The sequence below is a fragment of the Aspergillus glaucus genome (assembly GCF_001890805.1).
Source record: "Aspergillus glaucus CBS 516.65 unplaced genomic scaffold ASPGLscaffold_29, whole genome shotgun sequence".
Taxonomy (NCBI): domain Eukaryota; kingdom Fungi; phylum Ascomycota; class Eurotiomycetes; order Eurotiales; family Aspergillaceae; genus Aspergillus; species Aspergillus glaucus.
In genome coordinates, this window is record NW_019170481.1 from 117,219 (window position 1) to 135,284 (window position 18,066).

Here is an 18,066-nt window from a genome sequence, read left to right on the forward strand (position 1 = left end):
TGGATATCGCGTATATCATCTCAGCTAGTCATGGTTCTCCGAATCTCACCATGTTCCCCGGATAACCCAGGTCCTGAGAGCCAATAAAACACCCAGTATAATGCTAAAGTATGTATACTCGAGCAATGGATCGAGCTTGTGAAGAAAGGCACCGTAGCCATACGTTTTAGATGGCTAAGCACTCATTCTATCATTGCGGGTCTATAGAGTCAATATCACCCTTTTAAGTAATTTAAATTCTCCTCTTTATATAGCCTCATGCAGTCCGGATTATCGACTTCCCGATTCCGAGCTATCTCACGCTCCGCAAATCTGTCATGTGATTCTATATCCAGACACCACAACGATGCCTCCCATTCCAGGATCACAAACACAGCGTCGGGTAATTGTCTATCATCAGACCATATGCCCAGATGGCGGCCCAGTTGTCTCAATGCTCCCGCTGGTCGAGAACCACACGGGGATCACACATGTCATTCTGGCCGCGTTCCACCTAAACGATACCCCGGGCGATATTACCCTCAACAATGATCCGCCAGACCACCCCAGCTATAATGATCTATGGGCAGAAGTACCTCGAATGAAGGCAAGCGGCGTGAAGATCATGGGACTGCTGGGTGGTGCTGCCCAGGGTAGCTTCCGCAATCTGGACGGCAGCGAGGCGCAATTCGAGCAGTACTACCAACCATTTCTGGCGATGATCCGGCGGCATCAATTGGACGGGATTGATCTTGATGTTGAAGAGCGCATGTCTCTGGAGGGGGCTATTCGGTTGATTGATCGTCTCAAGTCAGATCTGGGAGATGAGTTTATTATCACCCTGGCACCCGTGGCTGCCGCTCTCCTGGGCATGGGAAACCTCTCCGGCTTCGACTATCGGGAGCTAGACGCCGCCCGGGGCTCCAAGATCAGCTGGTACAATGCACAATTCTACAATGGCTGGGGTCCAGCGGACGATCCTCGAATGTACGCCGCGATTATTGCGCAGGGCTGGTCCCCGCAGCGCGTGGTTTTCGGGCTGTTGACGAACCCGGGTAACGGATCGCAGGGCTACGTGCCACTTGAGACTATGAGTGTTATTCTGTCCATGCTAGTTGAGCAGTACCCCAACTTTGGCGGCGTCATGGGCTGGGAGTATTTCAATTCTATGCCAGGAGGACGCGAGAAGCCGTGGACTTGGGCAGCTGTAATGGCGCTCAGTATGAATATCAAGGATGTGGTTTTTGCTGCGCGGCAAATGGTGGGGGCTGGCTTTCTTTCGAACATGATGCGTCCACGTTAAACAGAGCATTTGCATAAAATACATAGCATGCTTAGATACCAATGTGTTTTATTGGACCCTGTGTTGTTGCCTTAGGCAGGAATCGATATAACTAAATGTCGTCATCTCCGCCTTTACATCCAGACCATTTGGCAATGCCAATTGTACTCCTTCAACCATCTCTGAGGAATTGCTAGTATTGAAATGATTCCTTAGTTTCCAGCAGCAATATGTCTCTGCAGTCAATTGCTGCCATCACCAGCTCGTTTCTGCTCAGATTCGCAGCCTTTGTTTTTCTCCGATGGGTAAGCTCCATCCATGAGCTCAAATAGCTAGAACAGCTGCTGATATAGCCTCAGATCCCTGGTAGACACTTTCCTCCAATTGTCTTCACCTCGTTTGTTGTCTACTTCTCGACGTGGTCATCCTTGGCTCAGCAGAAATCCTCCCGGCGCTCCGACAATAAACACGATGACCGCAGTAAGACAGACCTCGGATTATTTGATATGGGGAGAATACTCATGGATATCGCAGAAACCAAACGGGCAGGTGCTGCCAGCTCGAATGACTCGGTTCTTAAGACGCTCTTTACCGGCCTTCCATCCCCCAGGCTTCCACGGACGTCGCGTGTGACTGCCTTGATCAACATCGTCCTGACTCTATTCACACTGGACTTTCTCCTTCGTGGCCTGGTTCTCTACTCGGGCGAAAATCTCGCGTTGTCCCGTGTTGGATATGTCTCGCCAACTACGGCTAGCTTGCTCATCCGTGAGCCCGACCCAGCTCAGCTTCCTTTAACTGTTTCTTACCAGGAAGCGGTCGAGGAAAACAATCCGGTGAAATGGATCGAAGAGGGCATTATTTACAAGCTCGATAATACGACTGACTTTACGGCATCTATCGTCCTGAAAGGCCTGAAGCCTTCCTCGCAGTACCGCTATTCGCTCTCCAACAACCACGCAGGTACCTTTTCTACAGCACCACTACCAGGCACGGAATCTGCACATGAGCTCACGTTCTTGACCTCGAGCTGCATGAAGCCAAACTTCCCCTACAACCCGCTGTCGCATCCACTGCGCTTACCGGGAGTTGAACAGGTGTCCGAGACAATCTCCAAGTTGTTGTTCCGGCCAACATTCATGCTGTTTCTTGGAGATTTCATCTACATCGACGTTCCCATGCGCTTTGGATCTTCTATTTCGCACTACCGCAGCGAATACCGCCGAGTCTATTCCTCTCCATCGTGGACCAGCTCCCCCGAAAACCCCTCCATCGACCTCCCATGGCTTCACACACTCGACGACCACGAAATCGAAAACGACTGGTCCCACGGCAACACCACAGCACCATATCCCGCCGCAGCAGAACCCTACATCCACTACCACGTCAGCGTCAACCCCCCAATCCCGCCAACCCCATTCGCCAAACCCGAAGACACATCCTACTTCTCCTTCATCCACGGCCCAGCCTCCTTCTTCGTGCTCGACAGCCGCACCTACCGCTCCGAGCCTGCGCAAATCAACTCTACAATCCTAGGCTCCGCGCAGCTCCAATCCCTCCTCACCTACCTGGCCCGCCCGGAACCTGCAGAGGTCCGCTGGAAAATCATCGCTTCTAGCGTCCCTTTTACGAAGAACTGGCACGTCGGGACAACAGATACATGGGGCGGGTTCCTAAACGAGCGCCGCACCGTCTTCGAAGCAATGTGGCGCGCAGAGCGGGAACTAGGCGTCCGCATTGTCCTGCTTAGTGGTGATCGCCATGAATTCGCAACAACCCGGTTCCCAGACCCCACACTCGGTTTTGATACAAAGGACTTAGAACCGAATACAGCTGGTGAGGGCCTGCACGAGTTCAGCGTCGGCCCGCTGAGCATGTTCTACCTTCCTGTAAGGAGTTACTGGCAATCAGACCATGAAGACGTCACGGTGAAATATATCCCAGATGGGAATGTGAAGTACGGGTTGATTGATATCAGAAACGGCGAGGAGCCCGTTGACACGGACTCCGGGACCCCTGTTCTGGTTCCTAACTCAGTCCTGACATACTCGCTGTACGTTGATGGCGCTGTGATCTGGGAATATAGACTTAGTGTCCCGCTCCCTGAGAAGCAGGGCCATTTGCCTGCCGGGTCTACTGCTAAGCATCCGAGACTCCCGCCGGGCAAGGTCGTTCGTGACGAGAGACAGGCGGAGGGGTGGGATGTTCCTGTTATGTTTGTTATTGGACGGTTGGAGGAGATGATTGGATTGGTGAGGAGGAGTGTTGTGGAGTGGTATTATGAGGGATTAGAGGGGGCGGGGAGGGCGGAGAGGGTTGATTAGCTTCTTTTCTTTGCTTGAGATTATTGTAGGATGTATTCTCGTTATTTATGTTTTGATATCAATTGAGTGCACGCCCAACGCCGTCCCATGCTACAGTCAAACCACAAGCCATCCTAGATCATAAAACACATATTTATAGACAAGCGAATAAAGAGGACGACAGGAAGAAATAAGAGGGTTGAGGAGAGGGATCACCGTCCCCTCCCCCGTCCTCCACCTCCACCACCCATCAACCCACTCATCTGGCTCATCATACTCTGCAAGTCCATCCCTCCAAGCCCCGGCATCCCACCACCGCCACCGCCGCCGCCGCCGCCGCCGCCCATCATCTGCATCATCTTCGTCATATCCCCCATCCCAGGCATCCCTCCCATACCGGGCATCCCACCACCGGCACCACCCATACTCGCCATGCGCTTCTGCATAGCAGCCATCTGCTGCTCCTTATTCCCGCCCTTGAGCATGTTCTGCGCGCGCTGCATCTGCTTCTTCTGTCCGCCGACCTTCTTCGCCATACCGGCCATCATGCGGTGCTGGGAAAGCAGGTCTTCGACTTCGCGGACTGTTGTGCCGCTTCCGCAGGCGATGCGGACCATGCGGGTGGGCTGGTCGATGAAGTTTTTGCCGTCGCTGTCGAGTTCAGCGGTTGTCATGGAGTCGAAGATGTAGACCATGCGGCGGAGTTTGAGGGAGCCGTCTTCGTCGTCCAGGCCGGCGGTTAGGTTTGAGAGACCCGGGATCATGCCGGAGAGTTTGGAGAGGGGTCCCATTTTCATGATCGAGGTGATGTTTTCGCGGAAGTCGCGGATGGTGTAGATTCCTTCGGAGATGTGTTTGTAGGTTTCTTTGGCGCCGGCGGAGTCCTTTGTTACGGCCTGGACGTGTTCCACGAGGCCGGCGACATCGCCCATTCCGAGGAGTTTCTGGATGAAGGCTTTGGGCTCGAAGCGTTCGAGGTCCATTAGGTGTTCACCTGTACCCAAGTAGATGATGGGCGTATGTGTCGCTGCGACAGCGGAGATGGCACCACCACCAGCCGCATGTCCATCTGTCTTGGTGATAATAATCGCACCAAAGTCCGCCGTAGCCTTGAACGCAGCCGACTGTGCTTCCGCAGCCTGACCGATGGTGCTGTCGAGCACGAGAATAGTCTGGTCCGGAGTCACGGCTGTCTGAATCTGGGTCATCTCAGCGAACAACTCCTCCTCCTGCCTGTGACGACCACTAGTATCGACAACGATAATCTCAAACCGCTCCTTCTTGAACTTGGAGACACCCTCCGCCGCCACAACCGCGGGGTCTGTCTGCGTCAGACTACCATAGTACGGAATCTTCGCCTTGGTTGCGTTCTGCTTCAGCTGGTCGAAAGCACCAGCACGGAAAGTATCCGCACAAACGAGCGCCGTCTTAAACCCACGCATCTGGTAATGCCGGGCCAGCTTGGTACAGGTAGTGGTCTTTCCGGCACCCTGCAATCCGACAAACATGATCACATTCGAGCGGCCTTTCTTGGGACGGAAGGGTTCAGCGTGCGGGTCGACCAGGGTAGTCAACTCATCGAAGACGGCCTTTTGGATTAATCGCTTCTTGTTGACGGCTGGTGGGAGGGAGGCGAAGTTCACGCTGGACTTGATGGATTTGCGCAGCGACTGGACGAGGCGGACATTGACGTCGGCTGACAGGAGTGCAGCGCAGATTTCTTTGATCATGTCATCGAATGCCTGACTATTAGCATCTATCCCACCACAATAGCTGTGTAGAACTCACCTTTTCGTCCAAATTGTTGGACCGGGTCAGGTCATTGACGGCGGAGTTGATGCGCCGCCCGAGATCCTGGAGGACCATGTCGACGGTATTAACAGTATGAAGTAGAATAGAATAGCACTAGTAGCGGCTGTATATCACCAAGACTTTGTATATGGCGCAGTGTCGAAGATGACAGCCAAAAAGGCCACCCGAAGCGATATCAATGCGGAGAGTCCACGGGCCAATCAGAGACTGCGCTACACTCTCCGCCTAAAAAGTTCGATGAGAAAAAACGAAGAACGCCGACAATAAAACAACAACTCTCGAATTGCACATTTTGTCTCTAATTGATTCAATATGGCTCCCTCGTCGGTCGCCAAGAAGCGCAAGGTCTTGGATGGCATGCAGGGCAAAACCAACCGTCCCAGCAAGAAGTTCAGAAAGCAGCGCGGCTACCACAGCTCCGATGAGGAGGACAATGACGACGAAACTACTTTCAAGGGTGTTAGTCTGGCCGATTCGGACGCAGAGGACAATGTGAAGGCGAAGCCCCCGCAAAAGAAGACCAAGACGCTAGGGCAGAACCAGAAACCGAAGGCCGCGAAGAAAGAGGAACAAAAAGAGGCAGAGGAAAGCAATGCAGACTCTGACGGCGGCGACGATGCGAGTGACAACTCTGATGAAGAAGAAGAAGATGGCGAAGGCGCCTCGAAAGGAAGAAACGTGCAGAAGAGAAACGATCCCTCCGCATTCTCGACATCCATTTCCAAAATTCTGTCCACCAAGCTCCCCACCTCCGCGCGCGCAGACCCCGTCCTGTCGCGCAGTAAATCTGCGTCCCAGACAACAACCGATTTCGCAGACGAGAAAATCGACAGACAGGCGCGCGCCAAACTCCGGGCAGAAAAGAAAGAGGAATTGGATCGTGGTCGCATCCGCGATATCAAGGGTATTGAGCGGGGCCTGACTGGTCCCGTGGCTGAGGAGGAGAAGCGTCTTCGCAAGATTGGGCAGCGTGGTGTGGTCAAGCTGTTCAATGCCGTCCGGGCTGCGCAGGTTAGGGGTGAAGAGGCTGCTAAGCAGGAACGAAAGAGGGGAACGGTTGGAATAGGAGAGCGTGAAAAAGCCGCCAACGAGGTTAGCAGACAGGGATTCCTTGATCTGATTAGTGGGAAGAAGGGCAAGCCGTTGAACATTGAGGAGGCTTGATCAGTTTTTGTTCATTCATTTTTTAACTATCAAGGCATGTTCGGCGTTATGGAGGGAGGATTTGATTCTATCTATTGATACATGGTCTGTACATTGTCTTAAAAAGTTCGTTCTTCATTCCTTGTCATGCCCAAGCCTCGTAATTCCAACATGAATCGACGTAGATGATATCTCAACTTTTATGCACTCGTCCGAAAACCTATACCCAGTGTAAATCTCACTTCTGTTCAAAGTCGCTGGCCTGCAGATTCCTTGTCATCGTCGGCAGTCGCACCACCATTCCGTCCAGATCTTTGCTCATCGGAACCTGACACCCCAGGCGCGAGGTCTCTGTCAACCCGAATGCCAAATCCAGCATGTCGTTCTCGTCGTCGGAGGGTTCTTCCATCTTGTCGAACAAATCGGGGTCCTCGATAATGACATGGCAAGTCGAGCAGGCGCAGGAGCCACCGCAGGCGCCTATAATACACAATGTCAGCCCCGTCGCTTTTTCCTCTCTATATCACATTGTCGGGATGCGAACCTTCCATCTCTAGATCGTTGGCCTGCGCGATGTCTAGCAGATTGTCCCCCTCAGCCACCTGAAGATCATGCTTGTCGCCATCCTTATCGACAATCGAGATGTTGATCCTGTCGCGATTAGCATAGGCTCCATGGAGTAGTATTTCCAACGCTACTCACTCCTCGCCTGGCTTTGGGGGTGTCAAATGCCCATGCTGCGCTCTGGCTGTAACTGAGAACGACCGCGCATTCAACCCTATCCTCCAAGCAGCATTATTCCTCCTGGACAATTGCAGACGGGACGAATCGGCGAGGCAGAGGGACTGTCGGGGCGCCGGACGAGATAGATATGTGCGGGATGCAGTTTTGGGGATATGACGCAGCTGGTGGCAGGCTTCTCGGAAGAGCGACATTTTGCTAGAATATAGAGACAGTATATAATTAAAGAAGAGGAGAGATTGAGCACTTTTCAGCGGAATTGAATTACCCAAGAGCGGCGAATTGCAGCAGATCTTATTGGAAGAGGGAGAAAAGGAAAACCCGAAATAGCGGCGGGTTTTTCGGACTTCACCACCTGCCACCAACCATAACCTATCTCCCACTTAACTTATACTACTACATTAACACAAAATGGCCTCCCGCGAAGGCATCAATCCCCTACGTCCCTACTATATTCCTCCCTCTCTCGGCCTGGAGCACAACAACACCTCCGCTTCCACCCCCGACATCGCCCCCTCGTCCTCCACGCAGGTGTTTTCCAGCTCGGCGCGCGACCTGCTGCCCGATTTGGACTATTCAGAGTACCTAGACTCATCTTCATCAGCTTCGGACTGGGTTCGGGATGCTTTGAACAGGGCCTTCTGGCGGTACACGACCGTGTTGACTGCTCAGCCGTTTGATGTTGCCAAAACTATCCTGCAGGCGTATGTGGTGCACGATCCGTATGAAGAGGGGTCCAAGAGCAGTCGACGACGGTCTGTTCCCCGGGGCAGAGAGAGTGCCTACGGGACTACAGAAGATGAGGAAGATGTGAGTTATCCTTAGATTTGATGTTTAGCATCCACAGCACTTGGTGCTGGTGTTGTGATTGTGTGGCGGGGTAGACTCATACTGACAGCAACAGGACTACCACTCATCCGACGATGAAAGCAGTTACTTTACATCCGCAGCACCCAGAGGCTCGTCTCCTGGGGCCTCTCGCTCGAGGGGACGGTCTCGTCGCCGTGAAATCACCGACCGGAGTGGTTATATTCCCTCTTCTGCATCATCCCGATATGCCTTGTCCCTCAAGAACCCATCCTCACTGATGGAGACCATTTCGCAGCTCTGGACGACCAGCGGACCAACTTCGCTTTGGAAAGCCTCGAATACTACATTCATCTACTCACTGCTGCTGCCAACCTTGAACACATTCATCCGCAGCCTCCTCTCAGCAATTGTCGGTCTACCAGAGGAAGAAATCGCCTCCTCCATGACAGCTGATATCCTAGCGTCGACATCCCCCATCGCAACGCTGGTGCTGTCATTCATCTCCTCATCTCTTTCATCCCTCATCCTGGCCCCGATTGACACGGCTCGCACATTCCTTATCCTCACCCCGGCCACGCATGGCCCGCGGTCTCTCCTCCGCGCCATCAAACTCCTTCCCACCTCCAACTCAACCATCCCCGCCCACTTGGTCCCCATCACCATCCTGCACTCCAGTCTGCCAAACTTCATCCTCACCACGACACCCTTCTTCCTGAAAACATACCTCTCGCTCGATCCCATCCTCAACCCCTCCATGTGGAGCATGTTCACCTTCCTCGGCTCCGGTCTGGAAATGGCCATCCGCTTCCCACTCGAGACAGTCCTCCGCCGCGCCCAGATCGCAAGCTACACATGTCCCAGCATCCGACAGAGTCCCGCCACCCGCCGTGTCTCGGGACTCTCCCCGAGAGATGCCTCGCCATCTACACCCGCAGATCCAGCTGCAGAAATCGAAACCATCATTCCCACCCCGCAAACCTACCGCGGCATCATCGGTACAATTTGGGGTATCGTGTACGAAGAAGGCGCCACCGCACCGCCGGAGAACGAGAGCGCCCACGAACTCCTCAAGAAACCAGTCTTGCAGAAGAAGAAGCAGGGCCAGGGTATTCAAGGTCTCTACCGTGGATGGCGGATCGGCATGTGGGGAATTGTTGGCATCTGGGGAGCTGGTGTGCTTGGTGCTGCTGGAGGTAGTGGTGATGAGGAGGTGATGGTTAGTGGAGGACGGTTCTAGATACTCAGGAGGATACCCAAACGGGGAGGGGGGGTGATGCATCTTTGACATGATTTGTTTTCCATCATTTTGACTAGGTGAATGGCGTTTATTTTCTTTTCATTTTCTAATCTCATGCCTGTACATGATACCTTTGCCAGCGTGATTATGTTTGAAACTCTCTCTCTCGCTCTCTATGAAATACGACATTGTTATATGAAAATGATGTCTCGCTGTTTCATGCCGGACGACTTGATATATATAATCCCATCTCCCCGCTTTTGCGGAGGTATGATGGTCAAAGCACCCTCCTGGTTCTAGATATATTCACTTCTTGCAGCTAAAGTTGGGGATCTCACTGTTGTTCCTTCATGAAACAGTACCGATATATATATATTAACACAACGATTTTAATGCTCAACATTGCATTGATTGTGTTGCATTTTGCCATTGCGTCATTTCTGTATTGTGATTGATAAAAAGCAACATCCATACATCCATACAAGGAAAGCTCTGCGGATAGTTTACTGCACCCCATATCGTTGAGTAAATACGAGACATCCCACGATGTCAATGCATAACAGTGATGATCAATGGCTGGCAGCAAAAGCAAGTATATTAGTATGGATGGTCGAGTTCACGAGGGTTACTTTGTAGATATGTTTCAATGAAGGGAACCATGATATACAATTATTGAATATCATGTAGCTGGTGAATGAATTTAGTATTACTTTCCTCCTTTCTCGAGACTGAAATCAATATTCTTTCCTTCTGTATCGAATCCCGAATTCGATGAGCAGACCCATCCATGAGGCAATCGACCCTTTCGTTACAGAATGAATAGATTTGCTATTGCAAACAGTGTCCTAATCAGAACGAAATTACAGCTAAAAGCACACAGCTGCTACAAAGTCTTACTGCAGCCTGATATTTTCATTCGCGAAAGCAAAAAGCGGTAGTCCATGTGAAAAACCCGGACCACGCGTTCACCTATCTATGTACCAGCTTGGAAACTGTAAGGAGATGCAATCTCTCGGGTCGAGCTGGACTGCAGCACCATCTTAGAGTCTGAGATATTCAATTGACGTTGATGGGGATACATGTGTTTTAAAGGAACCTTGAACCCATGATGAGAAAGGAAGCCCCGTTATTCGCAGAATAGCATAGTAAGATCACTCTTTCTACGATTTCCTGGGATACCTCACTGACTCTTACAGCACATTCTGGTCTGAAGCTGAAAATCCCGTCGAAATACCTTGTTGTACTTGTCGGCCCGGGATTCGCCCGTGGGAATTCCGTTCATCGGCAATTGCCATTTGCCCATGACGCAGCATGTAGTCATACCCCATAAGTACTAGCCCTAGCGTACATTCCATGGTACTTAAAGACGCCGGCTCGCAGCACATACCAATAAAAATTTGACCAAGCTATTCCACACTGAGCAAAGTTGGACGTTGTCGCGTGGTTGGCTGGGCTCGGATTACTCGAAACGGTAAAGTGGATTTCCGCAAGGGGAAAGGTGGGATCAGATAAGATCATCTGATGGAGGGAAGGCAATGCCGAGTTAGTCATGTTTATTGCGGGATGCTGCGCTGCATTTACCAGCAGGGTATGCAATACATGCTGTTTTACAGAGTACAGGGAACAAGTACAGGGGACAAAGTGCTTGTACTGGAATGTAGGACGGCCTTGCGTTGCTCGCGTTGTACTATGTGAACTTTGGCTGAACTTGCGTTTGTAATTGAAACACAGGGAGCTGCTCTGCCGCAAAAAAAGCATTGAAATAAAATTTCATGGCCCCGTAACTCAGGTCTCCGGAATGGGTCCTATGAGTAATTATTCCCTCGTGTATCCGCCCAGAGAGAGTGCGCATTGCGGAGATGCTTTCCAGCTGAATGGTTCATTGGTCCCATTCCGGCGCGGCCACCGCGCGTGAAAATTTATCAGATGGCGAGGGATAGTCAGCTTGGTCATTTTTGGTGTTGCTTCCGTAGACCATGTAGAATTCACATAGCATTGCAGTAGGCGTCTTGAGTACATAAAGATAAGTCCTATGTATAGATGCTCACCGTAGGACAGTAACAATAGAAATGCCCGGCCTCCAGCTACATAGTACTCTGTACACATAGCACAGCTCCATCAGGCCAACACTGATTGATCCATGGACAGCCCTAGAAATCCCCATTGATTGATAACTCTGCCCCTCCAACCAATCAACAACAGAAGCGAGCACCCCCACACACCTCCGAAATCGGTGATGAGCCGCACGATAATCTAATCTGATCCGACTTTGTTTCTTCTTCTTCTTCCCCCCTTCGCCGGGTCTCCTCGGTTTCTTTTCTACTCTTCCTTCCTCCGCTCGTCCTGTTCTCATCCATCTGTCTGTTCTTTCATTCTTTATTTTTCAAGCTGCATTAGCTTGGTTGTAGACATCGCCTTGTCTCTGGCATCACCCGTCCATCTCGCTTACCGGGTCAAATGAGCGCACTTCCGCTCTTCCGACCGCAAGCGACAAAAGTGACGAACGCCGGTCAGCTCTCCCACCACACCACCATTACACCATTATGCTATATGCTCTATATTTTACTCTTCGAGATGGCCACTGACTGGAGCTCAGATCTTCTCATTAATTCAGAGAATCATATTTAATTAAAAGGACACAATGTCTACACCGCTGGCTCCCGCGGGAACGCCGGCTCCCTCCATTGCTCCCCTGGCACCCGCCCTGGCCGCCAAACCTTCAATTGCACCCGCCTCGCCTGCTCCAGCTACCCCCGGATCGATCACATCGAAGGAATGGGTCATCCCTCCCCGTCCTAAGCCCGGTCGGAAGCCTGCCACCGATACCCCGCCCACCAAGCGAAAGGCACAGAACCGTGCGGCCCAGCGGGCATTCCGCGAGAGACGCGCGGCTCGAGTGAACGAACTCGAAGACCAAATGAAGCAAATCGAAGATGAGCATGATATGCACGTGGATGTATTCAAGGAACAGATCTCGAACTTGTCTCACGAGGTGGAACAATGCCGGAACGAGATGGCTTGGTGGCGGGACCGCTGCCACGCCCTGGAGAAGGAGGTTTCTGTGGAGAAGAGTGCCAAGGAGGCGCTTGTGAAGGAGTTCCGATCGTCGTTAGCGGATAGAAACACGACGACCCAGTCGGACGCGGTGCCTCTGCCGCCTCGAGGTCAGAAGCGGAAGAATACTGAATCAACCCGCGTACACACGACTCAATCTACTCGAGAGGAAGTCCCCTTGGGTTGCGGAAGCTGCTCTACTGCTCACTGTCAGTGTATCGAAGATGCGTTTGCTATGCCTGGCGTGGAGACTCACGAGTCTAACAAGCGTCGTTCCGAACCCGAAATCAAGCCTGAGCCGGAGGAGATGGAGGTGGATTTTACTTCCCGCTTCGCCGCTGCTCCACCCCCGGAGGATCATAGCTCGCCGTCTATTGCATCTCCCGTTGACCCCTGTGGGTTTTGCCAGGACGGCACTCCCTGCATTTGCGCTGAGATGGCCGCCCAGGAGGACGAGCATCGACAGCGGGAAAATTTTGAGAACAACCGACTTGCCCCGATCCAAAATTTATCCCAGTTCACCCCACCGCCATCAGACGGTGATGTCCGGTCCGAAGTGACCTTGCCTTCTATTAGTGAGGCTACCAACCCCTGCGCCAACGGACCGGGTACCTGTGCCCAGTGTGTGGCGGATCCCCGTAGCACGCTCTTCTGTAAGACTCTGGCTGCATCGCGGGCAGGTGGTAGCGCCCCTCGCGGTGGGGGTGGCTGCTGCGGTGGCAAAGGCGCAGACGGTGGATGCTGTGGTGGCGGTGGTGGTGCACGCAGCAAGCCTGCCCCTGCCCCTAAACCGACATTGAATCCCAGAGACTCGCCATCTTTGACCCTCTCCTGCGCTGACGCTTTCACCACCCTCTCACGACACCCCAAATTCTCGCGTGCCAGCGACGAGCTTTCCTCCTGGCTGCCCAAGCTTCACATGCTCCCGAACCCCCGGGATCTGGAACTGGCAGATAAGTCCAACGCTCGGGCTGCGATGGAAGTCGAAGCCGCGAGTGTAATGGGCGTGCTGCGGTACTTTGACCGACGATTCGCCGATAAATAAGTCTTGACATGACTCCTTTCTTTCATTCTTTGATTTCCTTATGTTTTGTGATACCCGTTCCTGACTCTCACTGAATTTGTACTATTATATTTACTTTCATGTGGAAGAGGGACATGTTTGCTGCCTGTCTTAATAGACAGTCTGAGGTGATGGCCGTGGTTGTGGATTGATGGATGCGAATGGGATAACACTCGTTCCAACGATTAGATGACGAACGGCGTTTTGGGTTTGTTTGATTTGAGGAGGGCAAAAGTACAAACATAACATTGGATCTTTTATACCATATGAAAAAAGAAAAGAAAAAAAAAAAAAAAAAAGAAAGACCTTGGACTGGGAGGTTATGATTCTATGAATATTCATCTTGTTGATTTGTCTGCACTGTCTGCAAATGGACGTCGTTTATAGACGACTTATATACAGCATGTTTCGTTCTAATATTGGAAGATGTTTTCGCATAAATTCGGATGCTTCTGTCATCTCATAACTGTGTAGAGTACTGGGGGAGTTGACACGGGGTTGACCACGGACGAGGTGTGGTCACTGTGGCTGTTGGCTGAAAGACTAGTTTTGATGATGATTGACACAGATTGCAAAGCAACCCGTTGAGTAATATACACCATTGACCAGACCATATAGACAATACTATCCAGCATCTATTTCGGATACCGTACAGCTTAGGGATCCCAGCATTAGGACCCAAGCACTGACAACACACGCACTAGTCGAAGACAACGAACGTAGACATTCCATAACATACTCAATATAAGCCTGTGCTAAAAGCCCGGCTACCTCTTGTACAGGGAATGCCCTCATAACGCACGCCCGCCCGCCACTCGGTTTATAACCCATACTCCCCTGACAGGTTGCGCAAGCAACGTTAATCATTTCAGTCCATCGCTTCCTGGGAAATGGGTGGGGTATCGCTTTTCCGCTCGCTCAACGTTCGCCCTGCCATGCACAGTGCTGTGAACTGATTTCTAGGTGGGTGGGTGGCTGTAATCTCTGGGGGACAGTGCTTCTGTTGCCTATATCTTGATAACTGTGACGAGGTCGTGTGATGTATGAAGGCCAGGTGTGCTGATCCTTTTCCTTCTGATCCCGATGTAATATCAGTCCGTTCTGAGATCCAGGGTGACTGTCATTGACCGTTTAATTTGAGGAGAACGGCGGGACTTTTAGCTCCAGATGCTGGAGTGTAGTCTGTGGGGAAATCTGTGAGATATCTCGGGAATAATGGGGGAGGTTGGTCTTACGATGCGATTTCCGCGTACTAGGGGTTTTCCGCAACTATCGTGCAGAATTCATAGAACATATGAGCTGTCCAGCCCAATCTTTAGATCTCTCGAATTCTCATGAACTTCAATTCGACTTCGGACATGTCTTAGCCTGCTTCACTCTCGACAGGCCCTTCTCCTTACGCAAGGTACAATCCACCCTGCCTCCGTTGAAGTAACAGTTTGCACAGGTCCGCCCCAAGGACAGCGTGCCGTCCATGACGAACGACAACGTAAGAGTCAAAAGGCCTATGGCCACCGAGGTCACGTTTTCAAGGACTGGCCAGCACCTCACCATGTGGTGCCCAGGCAGCAGTGCTGCGCGCTGCTGACCACGCATTTCAGCAACTTTGCTATATCTTTGCAAGCTGTTCGGACATCACGCTCAAGAGTCTTGTAGCTTTCTGAGAATCTTAACATCATTCTGTGGTTTATCAATCCTGACCGGCATAATGTATCGGGAGTAGCGGTGGCTTGGCCCCGAGGACTCTGATTGATACTGTGAGCTCTAGTCAAGCCACTGAGTCTCTATATAGATAGGTGATCTTTTCATCTGTGTATCGTATGGCCGAGTGTCACGCGCTTGTCGCACATGGTGATATTGGGTAGGAACATTCCCCCCCAAAAAAGATACCATGTACCTATAGTCGCGCTGGTCCAAAATGTTGTGCTGGCTGTTGACACAGGATGCTTAAATTTGACAGACTCTATCACTGATCATGGATAGAGGCGATGGTCCTTCATATGTTAAATAACATTGAAAACATTATCCGGCTCGAACTGACTATCAGGATGATAAAGCGAGAGGCGCTTGTGCATCGGGACACATCTCTTGGTACAGAATTGTTGTGAAGAGCCGACTTACAGCGAGTTAGTTTCGGGGTAGAACGGTGGTATCTCTCAATAACATGCTCAATAGTATGATAATTCATTCACTGACTGAATGAAGTCCAATCATTGCATACTATGCTATTCACTGAGATATCTGAGATACCTGGGCAGAGCGTTTGGTCCATATTGGTCTCTTTGCTTTTGCTGCCGGGGCCGCTCTCTACGCATTTCCAACTTGGATTAATGCGTGGGATGTTTAGAATATTTCTAAAGTCTGATTGGTGTTTCGAATCAAACGCTACGGGGCGCAGTAGAATTCGCATTCATTTCCTAGCCGGTCAAACTGTGCTCAAATAGTGTGTAAAAACTTATCATTAATTCAAATACGCTACTAGTACACATTTCCATCTGGATAGTCATACATCGCAATCGAAACTGCAAGCCATCCTTGCCCCGTAACCAAAAACAATGCACTCACAACTCAGTCAAAGCCGGCGCCCCAGGGCACGGCGGCGCAGAGTACTTGGTCGCCACGAAAACCTTCTGGATACCATTCTCCCGTTTCTCAAACTGTTGATACAGTTTTTCCATATCCTCCAGGCGTACCCGGTGTGTCACCATCTTCAATGGCTCAATTTCCTTGCGTCGAACGAGATCGAGCAAATGCTCCCAGTATCGGTGGACTGGGGCTTGGCCGTTGCCGATTAATCGGATTCCGGTTTGCATTATGGCGCCGATATTGAAGTGATTTGTCTGGTAAATGATTAGCAGGGTATTCTCGGACAAAGCTTAGGATAGGGTTACTCACATATCCAGCATAAATACCCGTCACGCCAATCCGTCCAAACGGTCGTAGAGCAGTGATCATCTCGTTCAACATTTCCGAAGTATCCGTCTCCATTCCCAAGAGAGTCTCGAAGTAATGAGCCCATCCCTTGGCGTATTCGCCAGAAGTACAATCCAAAGCTACATCTGGCCCATGATCAACCATCTTTTTGAGTTGCGAAGTAACCGACTCGCCTTTTGGCAATTTCGTAAAATCAAGCAGCTCAACACGAGGAATCTTGGACTTGACCAAATCCAGTCTCCAGGATGCGTCTCCCCCATCGACGAGGATTACTCTGCTGGCGCCATGGTAGAAGCTGAATTCAACGACCATTTGGCCGATTGGTCCTGCGCCCCAGACGGCGACGACATCGTCTTTGTTGATGCCTGTGTCGACGACACAGTGCCATGATGTTGACAGCACGTCTGATAGGTAGAGTCCTCTCTCGTCAGGGACATCATCCGGGAGTCCGAGTAGGTTCATGTCCGCATGTGGCACGCGGACATACTCTGCTTGACCTCCGGCGAAACCGCCAGTGAAGTGGCTGTATCCGAATAATCCTGAAACCATCAGCTTTGATTCTCTGCTGTCGATGGTGAAGGTCTTTTCATCACGTACCCGATGTTCTCTTTCCATACATCACATTCTCGATAGTATTCGCATTGGTCCGGTCACATTGCGACGTCAACTTCTTCTTGCAATTGAAGCATTTACCACAAGCGATGGGAAATGATGCAACGACACGCTCGCCTGTTTTGAAGTTCTTCACACCTGGTCCTGCGCTCTCGACAACACCGCAGAACTCATGGCCCAGGACGTCGCCTCTCTGCATTTGAGGGATGACACCTATGTCCGGTCAGTACGAGACATCACGTACGAGGGGATTGATACATACCATGATACAAGTGGAGGTCACTTCCACAGATCGTACTCCCCGTTATCTTGACAATAACATCGTCTTGGTCGATAACCCTGGGTTTGGGCATTTCAACTGCTAGTGTTAATTTATGAACCCCGAAGACAATATCGCTTCTAATGTACCGATTTGCACGCTCTTCTTTCCAGTCCATATCGTCGCCTTAATCTTTTCACCCGTCTCTTGCCCGGCTTCGTTCTTAGAATAGTTGGTTATATCGGTGGCAATGTCCGCATTGTCTCCATGGCCGACAATGCGTTCCGCGACATTCGCAGCTTGTGTTGTTGCCATTTTCTGTATTCGAATGTGCTTGCTTGTTCAAATAGAAAATTGTGCCTATATTCGTCTGAAATGAAGTCGAGATACCCCGACATTTAAAAAGATTCATTGTACGGGCTGTTTTCCGTGTGACATCACAGTGAAGTCGGCAACGTCAGGATGTTAAACCAGATCTTTTAACAGCCAATCTTGATGAATGAAAAGTATCAGTAATCCTGAGGTTATGAGACGCTATTGTGTAGTGCCAAAAAGGTTATGTTCATGCCTGAGGCCACGACATATTGGTAACAACCTTTGATTCCCTCGAGGTCCTTAGAAAAGTTCGAGAAAAGGAAATGATGATTCTAGAATGACTGGAATGCTTTCCAACGACATATGGAGTGTATTAACACGGACAGAAACGTCCTAGTCGGCATCTGTCAACAATGCATCGCACGGCGAATTTTTTGACGCCTTGGCATGAGACAGACGCCATATCAGAATCCACCACAACCACTCATCTACTCGTTTGAATACAACATTTTCGCCTGTCAA

General features: G+C 50.9%; 9 protein-coding genes across 9 annotated transcripts; 5 read left to right on the forward strand and 4 right to left on the reverse strand.

The window, feature by feature from the left end:
• The first annotated feature begins 335 nt into the window (after positions 1 to 335).
• ASPGLDRAFT_52421 (putative class III chitinase) lies at positions 336 to 1,436 on the forward strand. The gene has a single exon (XM_022547752.1). The coding sequence runs from the start codon at positions 347 to 349 to the stop codon at positions 1,280 to 1,282; it is 936 nt and encodes a 311-aa protein (XP_022396319.1). The 5' UTR covers positions 336 to 346; the 3' UTR covers positions 1,283 to 1,436.
• Positions 1,437 to 1,491: 55 nt separating this feature from the next.
• On the forward strand, positions 1,492 to 3,585 carry ASPGLDRAFT_39727 (alkaline phosphatase family protein; the record flags this gene model as incomplete). Its single annotated transcript, XM_022545121.1, has 3 exons — positions 1,492 to 1,566; positions 1,621 to 1,741; positions 1,796 to 3,585. 3 exons carry the CDS (start codon positions 1,492 to 1,494, stop codon positions 3,583 to 3,585), a joined length of 1,986 nt encoding a protein of 661 aa, XP_022396320.1.
• A 191-nt stretch (positions 3,586 to 3,776) lies between these two features.
• ASPGLDRAFT_136400 (RNA-binding signal recognition particle subunit SRP54) lies at positions 3,777 to 5,430 on the reverse strand (the record flags this gene model as incomplete). Its single annotated transcript, XM_022541455.1, has 2 exons — positions 3,777 to 5,306; positions 5,353 to 5,430. The coding sequence occupies 2 exons, from the start codon at positions 5,428 to 5,430 to the stop codon at positions 3,777 to 3,779; spliced, it is 1,608 nt and encodes a 535-aa protein (XP_022396321.1).
• A 258-nt stretch (positions 5,431 to 5,688) lies between these two features.
• ASPGLDRAFT_136362 (rRNA-processing protein RRP15) lies at positions 5,689 to 6,540 on the forward strand (the record flags this gene model as incomplete). The annotated part of the gene is made up of 1 exon (XM_022541454.1): positions 5,689 to 6,540. The coding sequence occupies one exon, from the start codon at positions 5,689 to 5,691 to the stop codon at positions 6,538 to 6,540; it is 852 nt and encodes a 283-aa protein (XP_022396322.1).
• Positions 6,541 to 6,757: 217 nt separating this feature from the next.
• ASPGLDRAFT_29674 (ferredoxin family 2Fe-2S iron-sulfur cluster binding protein) lies at positions 6,758 to 7,454 on the reverse strand (the record flags this gene model as incomplete). The annotated part of the gene is made up of 3 exons (XM_022543876.1): positions 6,758 to 6,999; positions 7,064 to 7,170; positions 7,222 to 7,454. 3 exons carry the CDS (start codon positions 7,452 to 7,454, stop codon positions 6,758 to 6,760), a joined length of 582 nt encoding a protein of 193 aa, XP_022396323.1.
• A 217-nt stretch (positions 7,455 to 7,671) lies between these two features.
• On the forward strand, positions 7,672 to 9,307 carry ASPGLDRAFT_69971 (mitofusin complex protein UGO1; the record flags this gene model as incomplete). Its single annotated transcript, XM_022549421.1, has 2 exons — positions 7,672 to 8,070; positions 8,159 to 9,307. 2 exons carry the CDS (start codon positions 7,672 to 7,674, stop codon positions 9,305 to 9,307), a joined length of 1,548 nt encoding a protein of 515 aa, XP_022396324.1.
• A 2,312-nt stretch (positions 9,308 to 11,619) lies between these two features.
• hapX (bZIP transcription factor HapX) lies at positions 11,620 to 13,741 on the forward strand. The gene is made up of 2 exons (XM_022542419.1): positions 11,620 to 11,816; positions 11,904 to 13,741. Exon 2 carries the CDS (start codon positions 11,949 to 11,951, stop codon positions 13,404 to 13,406), a length of 1,458 nt encoding a protein of 485 aa, XP_022396325.1. The 5' UTR covers positions 11,620 to 11,816; positions 11,904 to 11,948; the 3' UTR covers positions 13,407 to 13,741.
• Positions 13,742 to 14,618: 877 nt separating this feature from the next.
• ASPGLDRAFT_949795 (uncharacterized protein) lies at positions 14,619 to 15,068 on the reverse strand. Its single transcript, XM_022550567.1, has one exon. It carries the CDS (start codon positions 15,018 to 15,020, stop codon positions 14,766 to 14,768), a length of 255 nt encoding a protein of 84 aa, XP_022396326.1. The 5' UTR covers positions 15,021 to 15,068; the 3' UTR covers positions 14,619 to 14,765.
• An 803-nt stretch (positions 15,069 to 15,871) lies between these two features.
• Positions 15,872 to 17,677, reverse strand: ASPGLDRAFT_158664 (zinc-dependent alcohol dehydrogenase). The gene is made up of 5 exons (XM_022542420.1): positions 17,379 to 17,677; positions 17,233 to 17,328; positions 16,956 to 17,183; positions 16,320 to 16,897; positions 15,872 to 16,264 (listed from the first exon to the last, which is right to left on the reverse strand). Exons 1-5 carry the CDS (start codon positions 17,542 to 17,544, stop codon positions 15,986 to 15,988), a joined length of 1,347 nt encoding a protein of 448 aa, XP_022396327.1. The 5' UTR covers positions 17,545 to 17,677; the 3' UTR covers positions 15,872 to 15,985.
• Positions 17,678 to 18,066: the final 389 nt, after the last annotated feature.